This window comes from Mesoplodon bidens, assembly GCF_964165515.1.
Source record: "Mesoplodon bidens genome assembly, chromosome: 4".
Classification (NCBI taxonomy): Eukaryota; Metazoa; Chordata; class Mammalia; order Artiodactyla; family Ziphiidae; genus Mesoplodon; species Mesoplodon bidens.
In genome coordinates this window covers 118,842,427-118,865,094 of record NC_138160.1, presented here as the reverse complement: position 1 = coordinate 118,865,094, position 22,668 = coordinate 118,842,427, and the positions used below count along the sequence as shown (strand labels likewise).

Genomic DNA, 22,668 nt, shown 5'->3' with positions numbered 1-22,668 from the left:
CTTCATTTCCTTTTTACTAATCTCCTAGGGCCTGGTCCTTCAGAAAAGAAGGGAATGGGCCAAGGAAACGAATGGGGTGGAGGAGAGGAGAAAAGTCTCGGAGGGGCCCTGGAGTAGGATGGGATGAATGAAGGATAAGGAACAGCAAAGATAGGGGATCTAATGCCAGCTCCAATACCTGCCTTCTTCTTCTTTCCCTACCCCTGACTCCTATCGGTCCCTCTAATGAAACTATGCCAGAGGACCCGCCCTCTAACCACATATATCTCTCACTTTCTTATTTCCTTGGTTCCCCCTAGGGTTAGGTTCGACATCACCAAAACCTGTCCAGGACCGAACATACACTTTGCACAGAACAGGCATCAGCTATATTTAAAAAGGACATCCCTGAGGATAAAAATAGTCATAATGTCACCCTCTAGCCCTTAGTTTGCAATGCCTTTCCCAGGATGGATCTCATCGCGTCTCCCTGAACGTCCGAAGTGTTAGGCGGGGCCAAAGCCACTATCCCCACTCTACAAATGAGGAAAAGCGCGGCCCGCTGTGGCCACAGTTTCCGGCTGTGAGCCGCTAGTCATAAAGCAGTCAACCGGCAGCAAGGGTCGCGCCCCTTCACACCGCTGCATCTGCGACCCCTGGCGCGATCCCTGCCGGGAATTGTAGTCCAATGAACCTCCGCTCCTATGGATTGGACTACAATGACCAGCATGCCCCGCGCTTTTTTGCGCCCCCTTCCCTTTCAGCCTCGGGCGCGGGGGAGGCTCGGCAGACCTGCTGACTGGGAAGCGGTATGGCAGCGACGCTGGGCAGCGGGGAGCGCTGGACGGAAGGTATCAAGTCCTGGCCGGAGGGTGGGACAGGGCAGGGTCAGGGAGAAATCAGGGATGGGGCTCCTGACGGCGCCTGAAGGGGCTGAGATCCTGGGCCTGAGATGAAGGATGGAGGTCTATGAGAAGATGCTGGGCCTGAGTCCGGTTCCTGGTGAGGAGGGAAACCGCCCAGGGCAGGGGGCCGGGATCCGGAAACCAGGAGCGCTGGCTCAAGCTGAGGACCCGGCCGGGTACCCAGAGTCACCCGTGACGACTTGTTGCCTCCGGCCCCCAGCCCCGCCCAGGGCCTGCAGCTGTCAGGCCCGCCTGCGCCGGGGTCAGCGGGGTGACGCGGTTTCCCGCAGCTTGCTTACTCGGTCCTTATCCTCGCCTCCAAACTGGGCTACCTGACCCTCGGCCTGGGTTTGGTCTTGTCCCTGCAGCCAGCATCAGGACGGATGGGCCAGCTTTTTCCATCCTACAGTCAGGCAAAGAGTACTGAGCCAGTGCCTATTACGTACTCTGCATTATGCTGATCCTGCAGCGGGATTTGACAGACATGGGCCCCGGAGCCCACAGAACTCTAAGTCTACTGAGGGAGTTTGACAGGTAAACAGTCAGTTACAAAACAGGGCCAGAATGTCCTGGGCTACACAGCAAGGTCGTAGGTTTGGGAGGCATACTGACTAGGCACTCAGCGTGGCCTGGGTGTCAGAGGCCTCATGAAGAAAGTGTTACATATGATGACATGAAGGGTGCGTTGGAGTTAGCCAGACCTACTTAGAGAATAGTTTTGCAGGCAGAGGGAACAGCATGTGCAAAGGCACAGAGAAAAGAGAAAGCATTGATGATCTGAAGGGAGTTTGGTGTGGCTAGAGCATAGACTACAAAGGAGCTTGTGGTGAGATTTGAGGCTGGAGAGACAGGCTGGGCCCATGATAAGAAATCTGGACACCGAGCAGTGGATAGTCAGTAAGAGATGTTAAGCAGGAGAAAGGGTTTTTAAAAATCTTACCCAGATCCTCCATACAGGACACGAGTACTCTGCCTTCTTTGACTATATTGCTATGGCCCTCTTCGTACTCTGCAGGCATTATGATTAATTAAATACTCTCCTTTAAACTATATCCTCCTTGTGGTCAGGAGTAGGTCTTATGCATACATCTCCTTGATCTATCTAGCCAAATGTATTGTACATATTAGTTTTATAACTGTCAGTTAAAAAATTGAACTCATTTCTACTTTAAATCTTAGTGGTGGGAGGCATTGCGACAAAAAATAATGTGTTATGATCAATTCACTTCTGACCATGAACGACAGAGAAATAGGCTTCCCCTGTGCTGCCCTAAAGCCAAGGTATTGGGCAGATGCCTCTTGAGCCCCTTTACTGGCTCTGAGTGAAGATTATTTGCTGACCGATGACTGTAGGTATGGTGGACATTATTATGCTTCATGTTTCTGGCATTAAAAGTTTTTCGTGATTGCCTCTGTATTTTCTATATTGTTTTCTCAAGGAAGATGTTTCTTCAGCTTTGTATGGCTGTTTAGAAGTCAGCATTGATGTCAGTAACCTGGGCCTCACACTCATTTGCCTACAGGCAGCCTCCCAGATAGCTTAGGCCAGTAGCAAAGTTGATTTTCAGGTCAGACTGAAGCCTCATGGAGGTGCCATTGCTTTGCAGCTTACATTGATGCAGTTAGAAGAAACAAATACCCAGAAGACAGACCTAAAAGTCATGACCCCTGTGGTTGCTGTAACTGCAGGAAGGCACAAAAGGAAAAGAAGTCTGAGCATGAGTGGAATCAGACCCGGCAGGGTGAGGGGAATGCCACTTATACTGAGGAGCAGCTGCTTGGAGTACAAAGGTGAGCCTGTGGTGGGATTAAATGAGTGATTTTATGTACAGTGCCTGGCACAGATGATGTGTTATGTAAGTATTGACTGCTATTATTATTTTTATTACTATTATTGAAGCACAATAGCTTCTTGGCCTCAGAGGCACGGCTAGGTGGAAGTGGAGTGTTAGGGTATAATCTGAAGTAACTGCCCTGCTTATACTGTAAGAGAGACAGGGGAAATGAGCTTGACATAACAGACACCTGTACAACATTCTACCCAACAACAGCAGAATGCACATTCTTCTCAAGTATACATGGAACGTTATCCGGGATAGACCATATATTAGGCCATAAAACAAGCCTTAATAAATTTAAAAGGATTAAAATCAAACGCTGTATGTTCTTTGAAATTGACAACAGAAGAAAATTTGGGTAATTCACAAATATGTGAAAATTAAACAACATATTCCTAAATATGTTGGTCACAGAAGATAAATAAATAGGTCACAGAAGAAATCACAAGGAAAATTAGAAAATACTTTGAGATGAATGAAAATGAAAACACTTATAAAGCAACTACACTCCAATAAAAATTAATTTAAAAAATGAAAATACAACATACCAAAACATATAGGATGCAGCTAAGGCAATACTTAGAAGGAAATTTATAGCTATAAATGTTTATATATTTTTTAAAAATCTCAAATCAATAACCTAATCTTCTAAAAAAAGAAGAACAAACTAAGTTCAAAAAGCAGAATGAAGGAAATAATATAGAGTGGAAGTAAATGAAATAGAGGATAGCAAAACGATAGAGATCTACAAAACCAAAAGTTGGTTTTTTGAAAATATCAACAAAATTGACAAACTTATAGCTAGACTGACCAAGCAAAAAAAAGGGAGAAGACTCAAATAACTAAAATCAGGAGTGAAATAGGGGATATCACTACCAATCTTACAAAATAATGATTATGTAAGAGAATACTGTGAACAATTATATGTCAACAAATTAGATAACTTGAATGAAATGGATAAATTTGATTTCCCAAAAGAAAAGCCCAAGCCCAGGTGACTTCACTGGTGAATTCTACCAAATGTCTGAAGACAAATTAACTAATCCTTCATCAACTATTTTAGAAAATACCAAAGAAGGGAATTCTTCCCAAGTCATTCCATGAGACCAGTATTATTACCCTGTAACCAAAAACAAAGTCATCACAAGATGGATACAGATTTCTGCAACATTTAAAACGTTTAAAAAGGATTATATATCTTGAACAAGTGAGATTTATCCTAGGAATGCAAGGTTGTTTAACACATGAAAATCAAATAATGTAATATACCATATTAATAGAATAAAAGACAAAAGTCACATGATTGTTTCAATAGGTGTAGAAAAAGCTTTTGACAAAACCCTGCACACTTTCATGATAACAGTATTCAACACACCAAGAATAGAGGGGAACTTCCTCAACCTGATAAAGGTCATCTTCAAAAAATCCACAGCTGGGGGCTTCCCTGGTGGCGCAGTGGTTGAGAGTCCGCCTGCCGATGCAGGGGACATGGGTTCGTGCCCTGGTCCGGGAAGATCCCACATGCCGCGGAGTGGCTAGGCCCGTGAGCCATGGCCACTGAGCCTGCGCATCTGGAGCCTGTGCTCCGCAATGGGAGAGGCCACAACAGTGAGAGGACCACGTACTGCAAAAAAAAAAAAAAAAAATCCACAGCTGGGACTTCCCTGGTAGTCCAGTGGTTAAGACTCCACACTCCCAATTCAGGGAGCCAAGTTCGTTCCCTGGTAAGGGAACTCAATCCCGCATGCCGCAACTAAAGATCCCGCATACCACAACGAAGATCCTGCATGCCTCAACTAAGACCTGGCACAGCCAAATAAATAAATAATTAATTTAAAAAAACTCCTTAAATTAAAAAAAAAAATCTACAGCTAACATCATACTTAATGGTGAATAATTTGATGCTTTCCAAGATCAAGAACAGGACAGGAACAAGATTCTAGCCATTTCTATTCAACATTGTGCTAGAAGTTCAAGCCAGGGCAGTTAAGCAAGAAAAAGAAGTAGAAGCCATCAAATTGGAAAGAAGAAATAAAAGTATATTCACAAATTATATGATCTAGTATAGAAAATTTTAAGCAATACCCACACACACAAACTATTAGAACTAATAAATTACTTCAGCAAAGTTCAGTATAAGATCAATATACAAAAATTATTATTTTTCTATATGCTAAGAATGAACAATCTGAAAATGAAAACAATTTCATTTATAACAGCATCAAAAAGAATAAAATGCTTAGGAATAAATTTAATGAGAGAAATGTAAGATTTTACATTGTAAACTACAAACTTTATTAAAGGAAATTAAAGAAGACCTAAATAAATGGGAAGATTGCCTGTATTCATGAATTGGAAGGCTTAATATTGGTAATATGGTAATAGTCCTCAAATTGATCCACAGATTTAACACAATCCCTATCAAATTCCCTGCTACTTTTTTGCAGAAATTGACAACCTGATCCTAAAATTCATATGAAAATGCAAAGGGCCCAGAGTAGCCAAAACAGTCTTGAAAAAGAAGTACAAAGTTGGAAGACTCACACTTCCCAATTTCAAAACCTACTACAAAGCTTCAGTAATGAAGACGGTGTGCACCAGCATAGGATAGGCATGTAGATCAATGGAATAGAATTGAGACTCCAGAGATAAACCCTTATATTTATGGTTAATTGGTTTTTGACAAGAGTGCCAAGACAATTTAATGAAGGAAAGACTAGTCTCCAACAAATGTTGTTGGGACAACTGGATATCCACGTGCAAAAAAATGAACTTGGACCCCTTCTTCACACAAATACAAAAATTAATTCTAAGACCTAAATGTAAGAGCTAAAACCATAAAACTCTTAGAAGAAAACAAATGTAAAGCTTTGTGACATATGAGTTAGGCAACGATTTCTTGTTGACACCCAAAGCCCAAGGGATAAAAGAAAAAATAGGCAAATTGGACTACATCAAAACTAAAAACTTTTGTACTTCAAAAGATACCATCAAGAAGGTGAAAAATCAACCCACAAAACAGGAAAAAATATTTTCAAATTATATATCTGATAAGGGAGAGAGGGAAAGAGAAAGGCAGGGGAGGATCTGCCATTGAAGGAGGGATCAGAAACTAGGGTGGGGAATCCATAGGATCCTCATGGGCAGCTCTTGGGGAAGGGCCCTGACCAACATTCCAGACCCTGCATTATAGTCCCAACTGTGTTAACTGACTTACTGTGAACTCTTCAACAAGGCTCTGGGTCTCTGCCTGCCTAACTGAATTGTGTGGTAGCAAAAAAATGGAGATACTTTAAATGCCCATCAGTAGGGAATGTACATACATCCATAAAATGCAAGAATATGCAGCTTTTTTAAAGAATGTGGTAGGTTTTTATTTTAAAGTATATAGTTGACTTACAATGTTGTGTTAGTTTCTGGTGTGCAGCAGTGTTATATGTAACTGAATATATATATATATTCTTTTCCAGATTCTTTTCCATTATAGGTTATTACAAGATATTAGTATAGTTCCCTGTGCTATACAGTAGGACCTTGTTGTTTATCTATTTTATATAAAGTAGTGTGTATCTGTTAATTATAAACTCCTGATTTAATTTATCTCCCTCCTCTCCACCCCCACCCCTGCTTTCACCTTTAGTAACCATAAATTTGTTTTCTATGTCTGTGAGTCTGTATCTATTTGGTAAATAAGTTAATCTGTGTTATTTTTTTAGATTCCACATATAAGTGATATCATATTTGTCTTTGTCTGACTTCACTTAGTATGATAATCTGTATGTCCATCCATGTTGCTGCAAATGGCATTTCATTCCTTTTTAATGGCTGAGTAATATTCCATTGTGTATATATACTACATCTTCTCTATCCATTCATCTGTCGATGAACACTTAGGTTGCTTCCATGTCTTGGCTATTGTAAATAGTGCTGCTATGAACATTGGGATGCATGTGTCTTTTCAAATTAGAGTTTTCATCTTTTCCAGATGTATGCCCAGGAGTGGGATTGCAGGATCATATGGTAGTTCTATTTTTAGTTTTTTAAGGAACCTCCATACTGTTCTCCATAGTGGCTGCACCAATTTACATTCCCACCAACAGTGTAGGAGGGTTTCTTTTCTCCACACCCTCGCCAGCATTTACTATTTGTAGACTTTTTGATGATGGCCATTCTGACCAGTGTGAGGTGATACCTCATTGTAGTTTTGATTTGCATTTCTCTAATAATTAGCAATGTTGAGCATCTTTTCACGTGCCTGTTGACCATCTGTAGAATGTGGTAGATTTGTAATAATAGCCAATATTTACGTCATGTCAGATGCTATCAAGCATTTTAATGAATACTTCATTTAATTATAACAGCTGTGAAATATAGGTATAATTATCAGCCCATTTCAGAAGATAACACAAAGGCACAGAGTTAAGTCCACAGCAAGATCAGATGCCAACCAAGGCATTTTGACTCCAGAGTTCATGCTGTAGTCCACCCGCTCTCAAGGTGTGGTTTGGGAACCCCAAGACCCTTTTGGGGAGGGGTCTGCAAGTTTAAAACTATCTTCCTGATAATACAAACATATTATTTGCCTTTTTCACTCTCATTCCTTCAGGATTATACAGTGGAATTTTTGAGAGGCTGTATAACATGCCATTATATCATTTTATAAAAGACTTCTTAGATCAAAAAGTTCAGAACCAACACTCTGGTGATCTAAACTGTTATCCCTGTACTTTTCATCTCTATAAGTTATGGATCAATTCCCAAGATAAATTGTTAGTTTAAAAAAATGAGATATAGAAGGGTGATTATAATATGCTTCCATTTATGTAAAAAAAATGGGGAAGTCTCTATACATGTACTCTCTCTGTACATAGGAATCAGAGAAAACTTTTTTTTTTTTCCCGTGCCACATAGCTTGTAGGATCTCAGTTCCCTGACCACGGATTGAACCTGGGCCATGGCAGTGAAAGCCCAGAACCCTAACCACTAGGCCACCAGGGAACGCCCCACAGAAAACTTCTAACTGTGGTTATTCTTAGGGTAGGAGATTGGAGGACAGGGAATGGGGAAGCAGGAAGATTTTTCACTGTATATAGTTTAGTACCATTGGATATTTTTCTTCTACCATGTGAATATGTTAACTTTTTAAAACAAAATTTAAACAGATAGCCATAAGGGGAAAAAAAGGTAGCTTTAAAAAAAAAAAAAAGGATTGTTAGGGTATTTCTTCTGACTTTGCTGTCCAATGGTTCAACTCTGAGGACTTAGCTTGGGCCTTAATATTATAAGGGTTAGTATACTTGTTCTATCCACTTGCAGGGATATAGAAAGAAAAAAATATTAGATGTAAAATTACTTTGAAAGGAATTAAGCTGTCACTGGGAGGAGGACATTGTTAGTGAATTGTATGTTTCATTAACGTGTTCACCAGTTTTCTTTTAGGTTTGTTTTGGGGCTTACAGATTGGAGAGGGGATTGATTTACTATTTTGAAGTTAATTGTACAAAAGGGGCCTTTGTAGACATACCAAAATATATTTCTGATTTGTGTTTTTAGGATCAAGAAATGCAGAAATTACTATGAAATTCTGGGGGTTTCACGAAATGCCAGTGATGAAGAGCTTAAGAAAGCTTACCGAAAACTCGCCCTGAAATTTCATCCTGACAAGAACTGTGCTCCTGGAGCAACAGATGCTTTCAAAGGTCTGATCCTAAACTAATGCTTAATTCTGCCCTTCTTATGTTGTTTGGTCAGAACAAGTTGTTTTCAGCCTCCCCTGTAATTGTTTTATAAGGCCACAAACAGGGTTTTGTTTTTTCCTGCCACACCTCTTAGATAGTGATTATTAGCATAGCTCTCTCCTGTCCTCATTCACTTACCTTAATTTCTTTTGGAAAAAATATTTGGTTTCTCAGTGACACCTTTTGGAACCTTTCATTCCTCGATTCAGCAAATCTTTATTGAAGATCTATGTGCCAGGTGCCATGGTGAGTAAAACAGATATGGTTCCTCTTGTGGAACTTATAGGTTGGTGGCCACTTGCAAGTAGGGCCTAGACAGCACTTCCAAACTTCTTTGACCATCAAAATATTTGTTCATGAAACCTCTGTTATTAACATGTATGAAAAAGCTTTATACAGCTTTGTAAAGAGCAAAAACATGGTTATAGATCGAATCTTTTTTCCATTGATTTCCGTGATACTTTCAGTGATATATTCTTTTTTTAAATTTTTTTTAAATTTTTATTTATTTTTGGCTGCATTGGGTCTTTGTTGCTGCAGGTGGGCTTTCTCTAGTTGCGGCGAGTGGGGGCCACTCCCCACCGCGGTGGCTTCTCTTGTTGTGGAGCACGGGCTCCAGAGCGCAGGCTCAGCAGGTGTGGCGCACGGGCCTAGCTACTCCGCGGCATGCGGGATCTTCCCGGACCAGGGCTCAAACCCGTGTCCCCTGCACTGGCAGGCGGACTCTTAACCGCTGCGCCACCAGGGAAGCCCCAGTGATATAATCTTAAAAAATATTTTGGATCCAGCACGTAAATAAAAATCTTACTTAAGAGCTTCACCCTCAGGAATGTCATTGATTAAGGCAAGGATTATCAATGGATGCCGAAACCATTGGGTGATAGGTTGTTGTTGCATAGGATATTCACATAATGTCAAATAATCACCCACAGAATACTTATTGATTACACAGGGGAGATTTTCCTTTATAACGGAGATAGCTAGCTGTCACCACTTTAACCAAGTGATCCAACTTATCATCACCAATACTAGAACAACCTAACATTACATGTTGTAATACCATGTGGTATTCTTGCCAAAATGTTTGACCTGAATCTAATAAAGAAGCAATCAAAATATGGGACATTCTACAAAGAACACTGAACTACTCTTCAAAAAATTCAATATAATGAAAAACAAAAAAGGTAGGGAGACTGTTCTAGATTAAAAGTAACTAAAGAGACGTGAAACCAAATGTAATTCATGAACCTTGCATGGAGTCACTGGGTGATAATGAATTGATGTTAATTTTCTTAGCTATGATATGATGTTGTGATCATGTAGGAGAATATCTTTCTTCTCCAGAGACGTAGCTAAAATATTTAGGGGTGAAGTGTCATAATATCTGCAGCCTACTTTCAAATGGTTCAGCAAAAAAATGAACACATATTATATGTGTATGTGTAGAGAGTTGAGGAAAGCAGTATGGTAAAATGCTAACAATTGATGAATAAATGTAAAGGTTTTTATTGTACTATTTTTTCGTCTTTTCTGGAGATTTGAAATTTTTCAAAAGAAAAGGTAAAAAATGATAGATCTGAGACATTTTTTAAAGTCAGCATTTACCTCAGAGGGCAAGCTACCCTTGTTGATGTGCCATTGTGAATCTAGTTCTCCCCACAGTTTCTACAAGGAAACAGATAACCCACAATTTCCTCACACCTTCATGTAAGGTACCTCACAGACTAATGCCATTTCTCTGAGAAATCTGCCAGATTTCAAGGGATGTGAATGTTTAAGCAACTCTGTTTAGGCTTTTCTGTTTATTTTTTCTGCTTAGCAGTTTTATTGCTATAAATATTTAATACAATTGCCTAGCTAGAAGAATCATAAGGAAATGCTCTTTCTGGCTATGTTTCTGATAGTGTTGACTGAATTAAAGGTAGGTGGGTAGGAATGTCTTAAAAGATTTTTTTTCAAGATTTCTTTGATTGTTGGTACTGATTGTATGTTTAAATGAAATTGGACAAAGTTTGCACATTTGTGCATAGGGAGGAGAAGTGATGGTATGCATATGTAATCTATTCAGTCTTTGATCCCTCTTTGAGACATTGGAGATACTTTTTTTTGTTGTTGTTCCCTGACCAGGGATTGAACCCAGGCCCTCGACAGTGAAAGCACAGAGTCCTAACCACTGGACCGCCAGGGAATTCCCTGGAGATACATTTCTTAATTTCTAAAGACCATTTTTTTTTTTTTTTTTAGCGGTAGGCGGGCCTCTCAGTGTTGTGGCCTCTCCCGTTGCGGAGCACAGGCTCCGGACGCGCAGGCTCAGCGGCCATGGCTCACGGGCCCAGCCGCTCCGCGGCATGTGGGATCCTCCCAGACCGGGGCACGAACCCGTGTCCCCTGCATCGGCAGGCGGACTCTCAACCACTGCGCCACCAGGGAAGCCCGAGGATCCCACATGCCGCGGAGCGGCTGGGCCCGTGAGCCATGGCCGCTGAGCCTGCGCGTCCGGAGCCTGTGCTCCGCAACGGGAGAGGCCACAACACTGAGAGGCCCGCCTACCGCTAAAAAAAAAAAAAAAAAAAAAAAGTAGGTTGAGGGGGGGCTTCCCTGGTGGTGCAGTGGTTGAGAGTCTGCCTGCCGATGCAGGGGACACGGGTTCGTGCCCCGGTCTGGGAAGATCCCACATGCCGCGGAGCGGCTAGGCCCGTGAGCCATGGCCACTGAGCCTGCGCGTCCGGAGCCTGTGCTCCACAACGGGAGAGGCCACAACACTGAGAGGCCCGCGTACCGCAAAAAAAAAAAAAAAGTAGGCTGAGGGACTTCCCTGGAGGCACAGTGGTTAAGAATCCGCCTGCCAATGCAGGGGACACGGGTTCAATCCCTGGTCTGGGAAGACCCCACATGGTGCGGAGCAAGTAAGCCTGTGTGCCACAACTACTGAGTCTGCGTGCCTAGAGCCTGTGCTCCACAATAAGAGAAGCCACTGCAATGAGATGCCCATGCACCCCAATGAAGAATAGCCCCCGCTCGCAGCAACGAAGACCCAACACAGCCAAAAATAAAAAAAGTAAGCTGAAATAAGACTGATGAGTGAGGACTTTGCTTTTAGCCAAGCAGGAGGATTTTTACTGATTATTTTATTCAGGAGATTGTATGTGACTTCATGTTAGAATACCACTACTTATGTAGGAACTGTTTCCAACCATAAACTACTGCTCTCAAGTGAAATAACACATTTTTGATGACGGAGAACAGTACTTCTTAGTTCATCTTGAGTCCAGTGTTGTTTCAGGCTTATCAGACTAGATCATGGAAGATTTCAAGGGCAAGCATTTTGGTGAACTTTCTAGGCCCAAGCACCTCTCCTTGGGTCACTGTGAAGTTGTCCAGCACCAATGAACTCCGGGCTCTTCAATGCTACTACTATGATCACCCTCAGCTACAGCAGACTATGTACTCAGGTGCTTTTTGTTTTTGTTGCAGCAATAGGAAATGCCTTTGCAGTCCTGAGCAATCCTGACAAGAGACTCCGCTATGATGAATATGGAGATGAACAGGTGATTTTCACTACCCCTCGAGCCAGACCTTATAATTATTACAGGGACTTTGAAGCCGACATCACTCCAGAAGAGCTGTTCAATGTCTTCTTTGGAGGACATTTTCCTACAGGTTAGTATCCCAAAATTATCATTTAAGAAGTCATAGGGACTTCCTGGCAGTCCAGTGGTTAAGACTCCATGCTTCCACTGCAGGGGGTGCAGGTTCGATCCCTGGCTGGGGAACTAAGATCCCACATGCCGCTCGGCGTGGCCAAAAAAAAAAAATTCATATATATTTTGAGATCTGTTTGAGGATCTGATAGAGGGACCATGGTATGGTGGCAGCAGCAAACTTTGGAATCAGATAATCTGGGGTTGAAGGCATGTCTCCACCCTCCAACTATGCATGATTTTGACTTAGTCCGTCTGATCTTGTTTCCTTACCTAGAAATGGGGTTGATAATACCAACTTCACAAGGCTGCTGTGAGGATTGGATATTTTTTTAAGTGTTTTATAAATTAGAAGCAAAATGCCTATATTGTCATTATTGCAAAATAGCATTTATATAAAGGTAAAGGTTAGAGAAGTACCCCCAGAGAGTTGGAAGTTGGGTTAATTAAATGCCTGGGAAGTAAAATGAATTTTGTTAGGTGCTATTAAAGATAGTAGTGACATAATTTGATATTGGGCAAGGAGGCAGACATGAGCATGTCAGACAGGATTCATGGCCCAAGTGCTTTCTTTCTTAGCCTCTTGGGGTTCTCTCACTCCCTGGTTACAAAGGATTATTTAAATAAGGGCGAGAGAGCTAAGCATGTCCCATTTCCAGCTGGTTCACTTGACATACCTACTGTTATATTTTTCTACTGAGTAAAATGGGACAATACTCTACCCTCAGAGAACCTAGTTGGAAGCAAGGACCTTGGAAAAGGCAAGGAAGGGGTGTTTGCCATATTGCATACTAAGTATTTTTCTTTCTTTTCCAGGAAACATTCATATGTTTTCAAACGTGACAGATGACCCCCACTATTACCGCCGGCGGCACCGACATGAGAGGATGCAGACACGGAAGGAAGAGGAAGAAGATAAGCCTCAGGTACCTGGGGAGGACAGGACAACAGCTGCCCATAAACACTTGTACTGAGCTGACCTTTTTGTAGTATGATCAGGTTTTTGAAGTTCAACTTGAGATATGTTGCTAAAATGTGCTTTAGGAAAGCAGAAGCCTGGCAAGAAGAGCTGGATAACTGGCCCAAATAAGCCAGAATGTTACCCCCTCCCCCATCCATTCTTTGGTGACTGTCCCGGGAATTCTGTTCACCTATGGGGCTGTCTTGAAAAACGTTTTCTTGACTGCAGAGAATAGGAACCCCCTTCAAAATATTCAGTACTAAAGGGGGTTTAAGGTAAGGGATCAAGGGAGTCTCATGAAGCTTAAGGGCAGGAAGCTTGCTGGGCCTTATGTCAGATGGGAACCAGGAACTGGGGTGCTGTCAGGCCCCCATGCAGCTGTGCTCTCCATGACTCTTGGGGCCAGACTGTCTCCAGTTTTCCTGCCTCCCTGCATCTGTTTTGTTCTCCCTAAGCAGGCTGGCTTTTTTGCTTCCCCTTGCAAATGTCAAGTCGACAGTGCCTCAGAGTATGTGTCCTTTCTTCAAGTGACTGCCTAGCAGTGAATGGTGATGAATCTCAATCCCAGATGCTTAGGAGGGAGAATGTGATCATCCCTGCTACGGTTTGATGTCCCCCAGATGTCCCACAGTCCGTTCAGCTGAGGCCAAGGCAACAGAGTTGCATAATAACATGACCTCATGAGAGTCATAGTCTGGGCAAGCTCCCACACAGGTGTCTGCTTCATTGGTCTTAGAAAAGGGGGCTGCAGAAGGATTACTGAGTGTCAATCCAGATTGTAGGTGGGCCTTGTTCAGCCTTTTCAGCAGACGGAATGGGGCTGTTTGGTACTTCTCAGCAGAAGGTACAACCTTCCCAGAAAAGCCTTGGGCTATGTGCAGTACATCAGTAATTCATATTTTCTTTGGGAAAACTGTTCTCTTTTCAGTAAACTTTATATTGATGAAGAGCACTTACACCAAATGCTTTTTCTTTTTCAGACTACATATTCTGCATTTATTCAGTTACTTCCAGTTCTGGTGATTGTGATTATATCTGTGATTACTCAGCTGCTAGCTGCTAATCCCCCATATAGTCTATTCTATAAATCGTAAGTCAAATATTTAGAAATATTTCTTAACAACAAGCTGGTACATTACTAACATTCCATTTCACCTTTTGTTGTAGAAAACACTGATTTTGTGTTTAAAGGAACAGCTGGATAGTAATAATGCAGAGACTCAAAAATATTGTACTTTAGGCAGTTTCCCAGGCACTCAGGACCTGGATTGTTTTGTTCTACAGCGACACCATCTGGTCAGCTGCAGAATAGCAATGGCTGGTTTCTGAAGGGTTAATAGACGAACTCCAGGTTCAGATTAAATCCTTAACATTCCACTTTAGAGTTAAAAAGGACCTTACTGAGCTTGTGATAGTATCGCTGGACCCCTGTGAGTCTGAGAACATAGTAACTAAGATCTAGTGATTATTTCCAATTTAAGAAATTGCAAGAATAGTACATTTATTCATAAAGCTATACAGTCAAACCATAGTATCTCATTTCTTTGCTTTTGCTAAAAATATAGAAATCATTATAAAATTTGTGTTGCATGGAAAATTTGAGCTCTGATAGGAATTTTAAAATTTCTTCAATTAACTATTTCAGTTAAATCAGTTCTCAATTTGATCCCTAGACCAGCATCATCAGCATTAACTGCCAACATGTTAGAAATGCAGACTCTTAGGCCTTACTCCACATCTACTGAATCAGAAACTCTAGGGGTGAGAACCAGCAATATGAGTTCTAACAAGCCCTCCAGATAATTCTGGTCCATACTAAAGTCTGAGAATCACTGGATTATTTTTTTTAATTAACAATGGGAAATGAGTCATTACTATTATAGTTTAGCAGACAAAAACCTTTCAAAATGTGGACTCCATGGAACCGTACCTAACAGGAAGAGCTCTTGTTGGTGATCACTGTAGACTAAAGACTATCATTCTAGATCAATATCTTCATTTTACAGAGAGGAAAGCTGAGACTCAGAGGTTACTGCTGTCGGGACACAATGGCCTGATTCCCTCTTATTTCCTGACTTCCCATATTTCTCCATATGCTACTGCTACCTCCTTTCTTGTCAGGCCAGTGGGACAGACAGGAACCTACCCTGATAACAGCTTCCCAGAGGGAGGCAAGAGCAGTCATGGCTCTTAGACATCCAGGAAGATCCATAAGTTGAAAGATCAAAGGAAAAGGCTAGGAAAAGGTCAAATATAACTCCTTTAAGATGGACTTTGTCCAGTTTGGACAAAATCAGCTTGGATTTTGCACATTGCCATCACATTGTTTTAACTTGAATTTGAACTCCCGTCTGTACCTTCTTACGGTTAGACTTCAGTTAACCCAGACCTGTTAAAGTTGCTGAGCACCAGACACCTTTGGATATCTTAGACCCACTGAGAGTTAGCCTGGAGGTATCATTGAAATCTTTTGTCTTAATTTTTCGCAGTTCTCACCTAATGGCTATGTGTAAAGTACTTTTTATCATGTCCTAAAAATTAGAACTAAGTTGGTATAAGCTGTCTGGTTATTTTTAAATAGTTTATAGTAATAATCATTTAATTCAACCAACATTTACCAATAGCCACTCTGCGCCAGGTGCCATGCTAGGTCCTATACAATATAGAAATTGTTTTTTAAGCATTCAGCATTCTACTTTTAACATAGAAAGCAGTCTAAGAGAGGTCAATCCAGATAGCTGCACCCCCATATTCACAGCAGCATTATTTACAGTAAAGACATGGAAACAACCTGAACACACACACACACACACACACACACACACGTGCGCACTATGGAATATTATTCAGCCGTAAAAAATGAAGAAATCCTACCATTTGTGACAATATAGAGGGACCTTGAAGGCATTATGCTAAGCGAAATAAGTCAGAGAAAGACAAATACTGTATGATCTCACTTATATGTGGAATCTAAAAAAAAAAAAAAAACAAACCAAACTCAGAAAAAGAGATCAGACTTCTGGTTACCGAATGTGGAGGAGAGAGGGAAGGGGAATTGAAGGAAGATGGTCAAAGGTACAAACTAACAGTTATAAGTTAAGTAAGTACAAGGTATGTCACATACAACACAGTGTTACAGTAGTAACACTGCTGTATGATAGAAAATGATAGGAAAGTTAAGAAAGTAAATCCTGAGAGTTCTCATCACAAGGAGAAAGGTTCTTTTTCCTTTATTCTTGTCTTATTTATTTTCTTTTTATTGTATCTATATGAGAAGATGGATGTTAGCTGAACCTATTGTGGTAATCATTTCATAATTATGTAAGACAAGCCTTCATGACGTATGTTTTAAATTTAAAAAGAGAGAGTGAAGAGAGGGAGGTGAATCCTTTAAGGAAATAAATATGTTGAGATTGAATCCATTTGAACATGCTCACATAATAGCAACAATGATGACATTACACTTACTGCTTTGCTTGAGAAATAATAAATGTTAGATGTATTAGAAAATGATATCTGCATCTGCCCTATGAAGAGGTGACTGTGTGAATGATCTCTGTGAGGCCAGTGCTAAAAGTGATATTGCCAAGTATGACAAGCATACCTGAGCCTCTCTCTCCTTGTTTCAGGACCTTGGGCTACACCATTTCTAGAGAAACCCAGAACCTACAGGTGCCTTACTTTGTGGATAAAAACTTTGACAAGGCCTACAGAGGAGCATCTCTGCGTGACCTGGAGAAGACGATAGAAAAGGATTACATTGATTACATCCAGACAAGTTGTTGGAAGGAGAAACAACAAAGTAAGATGCTCTAAAAGGGGCTTTAGCTGGTGCCATGCTTCCAACGTGAGGCATCCCCAGCTTCCTGATCCCTTCTCTCTCCTTGTCTGAGCTACTCATGTTTACATGAACAGGGATAGGACAGAGGCCCATTCAGGATATTACAAAAAAAGGGAAGTTTATTGACAGGATACATGTGGCCAGGACTGGGAAATCTTAGGAACTTCAGCAGTACTAGTTGCCTATCTGTCTGTCTGTCTCTGAGTCTCTACATCTCTCTGCCTATCTGCCCTCTCTCCTCTCTCTGCCAGCTTCTTTTCTTTGCTTTTTCAAGCTCTCCTCCTTCACAGCCTTAATTTGCCATGGTTTATTTTGGTTGCTACCCTCCTATTCACTCTCCCAACTTCCCCACCCCCACAAGTCATTGGCCCCTTTCTACATCACAAGCTTCCTGTTTAAGTAGCTTGCTGGTTTGGTCCATGATTTCCTAATTTCACATTTCCCAGAGGGAAATCTGATGGATCCAACCTAACCAAAGTTTTATAGGTTGTTGTTATTGAGTTCAGTGCCCCTTCTCTTCCCCTCCAATCAGCTGTGGCCACACAGAACAAAAGCGACTCTCCCAGGAAGCAGGTCTTCCACATTGTTTCCCTGGAGACAATGGGGGTGACAGTGTTGGCTTCCAACCCCAGTGAGTGTTCATGGGGAGTGCACACACACACACACACACACACACATATCCATTAGTAATTGTATCTTATAAAACTTGGCTTTGGTTAATTTTTAAAAGGCAAACGAACTCATTTTTTAAAACCTAGTCTGTCACTGGGTATTGTTAAACATCTAACAGCGCCTGATAAATTTAGATCCTCAGTCACAGTGCTGCTAAGTCCTCGCTGACCCATCATGCATCCCAACCCCACCCCAAGTTAGTCTCTCCTTCCTCTGTGTTTTTAAAGCACTTTGCTCATCCTGCTAAGACAGTGCCACCCTCACCATGTTAACGTGTTCTGTAGGTACATGACAGTCTCCTTGCTGGACTCTGGGCTCTCTGAGGGCAAAAACCATGTCTTACTAATTTTGTGTCCCAGGCCCTTGGCACAGTCTTTGCTTCAGAACAGATGCTCCACAAATGTCTTTTGAAGAGAGGATTCTCAGGACTGGAAAACAGTGAAACTGCTGAGGACTAGGAATCACTGAGCAGGGCTAGTGTCCTAACCCTGCCCCTGAGGGACCTTATCTCAGTAGGGCAGAGCCCATCTGACCTCTCAGGTGCATTAGGAGCTTGGTAGGCAATGACTTGGATGTAAGGGGGAATTCAGCAGGAGGAGGAAGTTGCTTTCTTATTGAAAAAACTGAGGGGTCAGGAAGTACCCCTACCCCACTGTTAAACTAGGTTTTGCAAGTTTCAAAATCAGGAAAGAATTTTGGAGCAAGATAGAGGCCTTAGACTTAAAGGCATTATAAACGTGGATCCAAATCAGGTGAAGGCCACAGTGTATGTGCTAAGAGTCTCCATTATTTTAGACTCTGAGAGGGTTTTGAAATTATGCAGAGAGCTCACGGTAAGGATTACACCTAAGGTGGCTTCTAGGCTTTTGTCCCCATCCTCATGAGGCCTACTTTCAGGGCTTTGGAACCCTCCAGGTATAAACAGATCCAGTGGGTGAGCATGATGCGTGTACCCACAAGTTCCAACCCGGGGGTTATCAGCACACACCCCTTAAAAATCTATTTCTGGCATTTAAGGATGGTGGCCGTCCGGAGCCTCCACACAACCCAAGTGCCATTTGAGAACAAGCAGCATCTGCCCTCCGGATCCAGCAGCAAGTGCAGCCAGCATGGTTAAATTTAGCACATGGAGGTTGTAAAAATAAATCCGCTTGAGAACAAAGTTCACTCTTGGCAAAATACCGAATGGAAACTGTTTTTAGCAAAGTTAGCCACTGTCTTTTAAAATCTTTTGTTAATTTCTTTTCTCTGCTTTCTTCCTCCCAAGGAGGTTGTATGGATTATAGAAGATGGTATGAGTATAACGCTTAGCATGGTGTCTGGCATATAGTAAGTGGTTGGGTCCTGACTGAATCCAGACCTTGCTTGGCCTTGCTCGACTGGATGCAGCACTGTCTTATGAGGCTGGATCATGATGGTCATTGGGATCTGTCGGGGTCTTCCAGCTGTCAGGACTCTGATCCGGGCTGTCATGCAGGGTTTTTTGTTTTTTGTTTTTTTGCGGTACGCGGGCCTCTCACTGTTGCGGCCTCTCCCATTGCGGAGCACAGGCTCCGGACATGCAGGCTCAGCGGCCATGGCTCACGGGCCCAGCCACTCCGCGGCATGTGGGATCTTCCCGGACCGGGGCACGAACCCGCGTCCCCTGCATTGGCAGGCAGACTCTCAACCACTGCGCCACCAGGGTAGCCCATGCATGCAGAGTGTTTCTGAGAGAGGCTTTGGGACTTGCCTCTCTTGGCAATTTGCCTGAGTCAGCTTACCTTGAAGGTGCAATGCTCTGTCCATCTATTAACACTGGCATTCAGGGCTCGGGAAACATTTTGCAGAGAAGAAAGGATGTTCTCTTGATCCTGCCCCTGCCAAAGATTTTGTTTCTTCTTAGAAGTTATTGAATATTAACAGAACTTGTGAAAAGTAACATTCATTGAGTTAACCTTTTGTTCATTGAAGTGCAAAAGGATTCACTGGCAGTTTGGAGAGAAATTTCTCCAAGCATGGTCATGGGGGTGTGCGACATAGTTCCTTGAAACACTGCCCTTGTGCAAGGTCATTGCTCTCAATCTCTGGAGCATTGAAAACTGGTTTCAATGAACTTTAAAAAAGCAACATCATGTTTTGAGAAAAGCATTCATATATGTGCAGTTCTCTTTCATCAGCTTATTACAGTGGTTGTCAGTGTATAAAATAGTAAGAATCACTAGCCCTTAATGTTTTTGGAATGAGATTTCAGGCAATGAGATATTTGGATAAGGTCAGTAACAAAAAACCTAAGGAAATCGTTTCAAGGAAAAGCAAAGCCATAGGATCTGCTCTATATACTGGTGTAACTGTGACTCAGAGGACCGAAGGGACAGCCTGGTTTCACAGAGCCCTCTGGAACAGGTTTCCCACATGCCAAAGAAGCCAGACAAGTGGAGTCAGTGCCTAGCTCTGGGCGGAACCAAGGAGCAGAGGGCTTTCATCTGGGTGCGGTGCGTGATCCGCCGTGAAGCCACATCACCTGCGAGGATGCCTGGGCGGGGGGCAAGCTCTGGCTGGCGCGCACTGCAGGCCCCACACCGCGGGGTGAGAGCACATTGTTCTAGAGCCTAGGACACCCCCTGTTTGCCAAGCAACTGCTGGGCCAGGGCCCAGCCTCTGAACCCCCATCGCAGAGGGTGGGTTTTCATGCATACCCACCCCTCACCCTGGAGTCCTGCACTTAATCTGCACTTTGGGCCTTACTTGGTGTGAACGGAACCATTGTGAGCAGAAATGCCTGTATTTTGTGTTGATAGAGACTTATTCAGAAACCACTGTGCATTGTTCCCTCTGGCTAGGTATTAAGTCCTGTTTCCAGGCAGTTTGCTGATTAATCAGACAGGTGCCTCTCGTTCCACCAAGAAAAACAAAATCTGTCAGCAAGATGACTAAGAATGGATAGACATATTTCAGAATGATTAAAATAGCATTTTCACAAGTGTGGTCCTTTAAACATTGAGTAGCTGCCTGCTATTTGAGGCTTTCAGAAGCCACGCAGCCCCTCGAAGCATGCCATCCTGTTAATACACAACACGTCTCTGGAGTTGCTTTTCAGGCATTCCTTCCTACGAATGTCTCTGAAACTATACAAAAGGATAAAAAAGAGAGGCAGCCAAACCACTGTTGAGTCCGGGAGGACAGCAGAGATTATATTCTGGTTAAAAATAGAATGACTTTCTCCACCATGAAGAGAAAATGAAATACATTTCGTCAAGGAGACAGAGGTCACCGGATCCAGATGATTTCACTTTTAAAAGAGCCCAGCTGCCTTTGGCCTTTGAGTTAGGGGCCCCACGTGTGGTGAGGGAATGAAGAACGCCACCAGCAACCTGGCCTTCTATAGAAGGCATGCCTGCCAGTGGAGGGCTCTGTGTCAGTCCGCATATATGAGTTATGATCCAGCAACGCAGAGGGAAGGATGAAGCAGCTGTCTTTGTTTCAGATGACAGGAACAAGCGATTGGACTCTATTCTCTCCCAACTGCCATCTGAATACCATTCGTAGGAAAGCCCTGAAACAGGGTCTCCTCTTACCGCACGCGTGCAGGTTTCCTAAGTCTGGTGCCAAATGTTCTGTTGATAAGAACTAAGTCCAGTGCTTTTGTAATAGAGTACAGATACTGTTGGACTCCAGGATCACAGGTGTCCCTTAATCCTCAGCACCTGGTGGGTGTAGCGTAGCTGCCTGATACGTGTTTCTTGAGTAAATGAGTGTTTCTTAAGTTTAATTGAAAGACAAAGCATTAAAGTAAAAGGAGCTTTGCTTCCAGAAGTATTGAAGTGAAACAGAGGGGCTCAACTTTCCTGATGAATTGTTACCTCTTTTATCTTTCAGAGTCGGAGTTGACCAACTTGGCAGGATTATACAGAGATGAACGATTGAAGCAGAAGGCAGAGTCGCTGAAACTTGAAAACTGTGAAAAACTTTCCAAACTGATTGGCCTACGCAGAGGTGGCTGAGAGGATGGTAATCCTATGCAGGCTCGGGGTTTTGCTACGTGTTACTGTTTATGTTCCTAATTCCATTGTATAATACAAAATTAGGAAATGACGAACATTTTACAATTTGCTAACTTTGTTTGGTGGGCAGAGTTGGAGGTGCTTCAGCACGGAGCCAGACTTGTCATCACAGAATCCTTCCTGGGGATTGGCTCTGGGGGCCAGGAGCAGGTCATCTAAATTGAATTAATGGCAAAGCATTAGATTCAGCCCCCTGCTCTGCGCCTACCCTGCCTCTAGAAATGTAGTTCAGGGCACCCCAAAGCAGATTCATGTTTTCTTCCTTCTTCCCTTCAGTGAAGTCTCAATAGCCAGTCATTCCTAGGCTTAGCCAAAGCAGCTTAATATTGGTTGTTTACAATGTGCACTGAGAATTATACCTCTCCCTTCATTAGAGTCATTGTCTCCCCACCAGATTCAGCTGTTGGAACAACTCAACTTTCCATTTTCTAAGGGAAATGTGGAGAAATGTAAACTGTTGTAGTCCACAGTTTTCTATTTGTCTAATATCTGTTCAGAGCTACTAGCATTAGCAAACTGCCTAATTTGAGTTTCTTTTACTTCCTTAACCCTCTCTCTTGTAGAGAGCCCAGAAATTAAGTTATTGAGTGAAACAATTCAATGGACACATGGAAGCAGGGGCCAGGGGTGAAGGTAAAATGCAAGACTAAGTCTCGGCTGCTCAGTGCAGGTTCCCTAGTCCATCACAGAACCCAGAGAATGTTCTTTTTGGCATTTCCCCTTGGAGCATCACACTTGAGCTGAGTCCCTACACCCCACAGAGGTACAGTGGTCAGACCTAAGAGGAGGCCCTGCCAGCCAGCTGGGCTGTTTGCTCAAGCCTAGAGATAGAGGGGAAAGACCCTCAGTCTGTGGCTATGGGGGTCTGGCGTTGGCCCCAGCAGTCAGTTTGTTTAACCCAGTGCCCTGTACTTTGTGATAGGGGATGCTTTTTCATGTAGTCAACATTTGTTGAGTGCCTGGTATGGAATGAGAACATTGGCCCAGAAA

The 22,668-nt window shown here is 42.6% G+C and overlaps 1 protein-coding gene across 1 annotated transcript; it reads left to right on the top strand.

Annotated features, from left to right (window-relative positions):
- Nucleotides 1-710: 710 nt before the first annotated feature.
- On the top strand, nt 711-21,717 carry DNAJC18 (DnaJ heat shock protein family (Hsp40) member C18). Its single transcript, XM_081233295.1, has 8 exons — nt 711-830; nt 2,492-2,675; nt 8,276-8,421; nt 11,935-12,120; nt 12,978-13,087; nt 14,103-14,212; nt 16,752-16,924; nt 21,494-21,717. The coding sequence occupies exons 1-8, from the start codon at nt 791-793 to the stop codon at nt 21,616-21,618; spliced, it is 1,074 nt and encodes a 357-aa protein (XP_081089421.1). The 5' UTR covers nt 711-790; the 3' UTR covers nt 21,619-21,717.
- Nucleotides 21,718-22,668: the final 951 nt, after the last annotated feature.

Excerpts from the sequence above, each read along its gene's own strand:
- DNAJC18 (XM_081233295.1), top strand. The coding sequence starts at position 791 with ATGGCAGCGACGCTGGGCAGCGGGGAGCGCTGGACGGAAG. Across the intron at positions 14,213-16,751 it reads TATAGTCTATTCTATAAATC|GACCTTGGGCTACACCATTT; the intron begins GTAAGTCAAATA and ends TCCTTGTTTCAG. Across the intron at positions 16,925-21,493 it reads TTGGAAGGAGAAACAACAAA|AGTCGGAGTTGACCAACTTG; the intron begins GTAAGATGCTCT and ends TTTATCTTTCAG.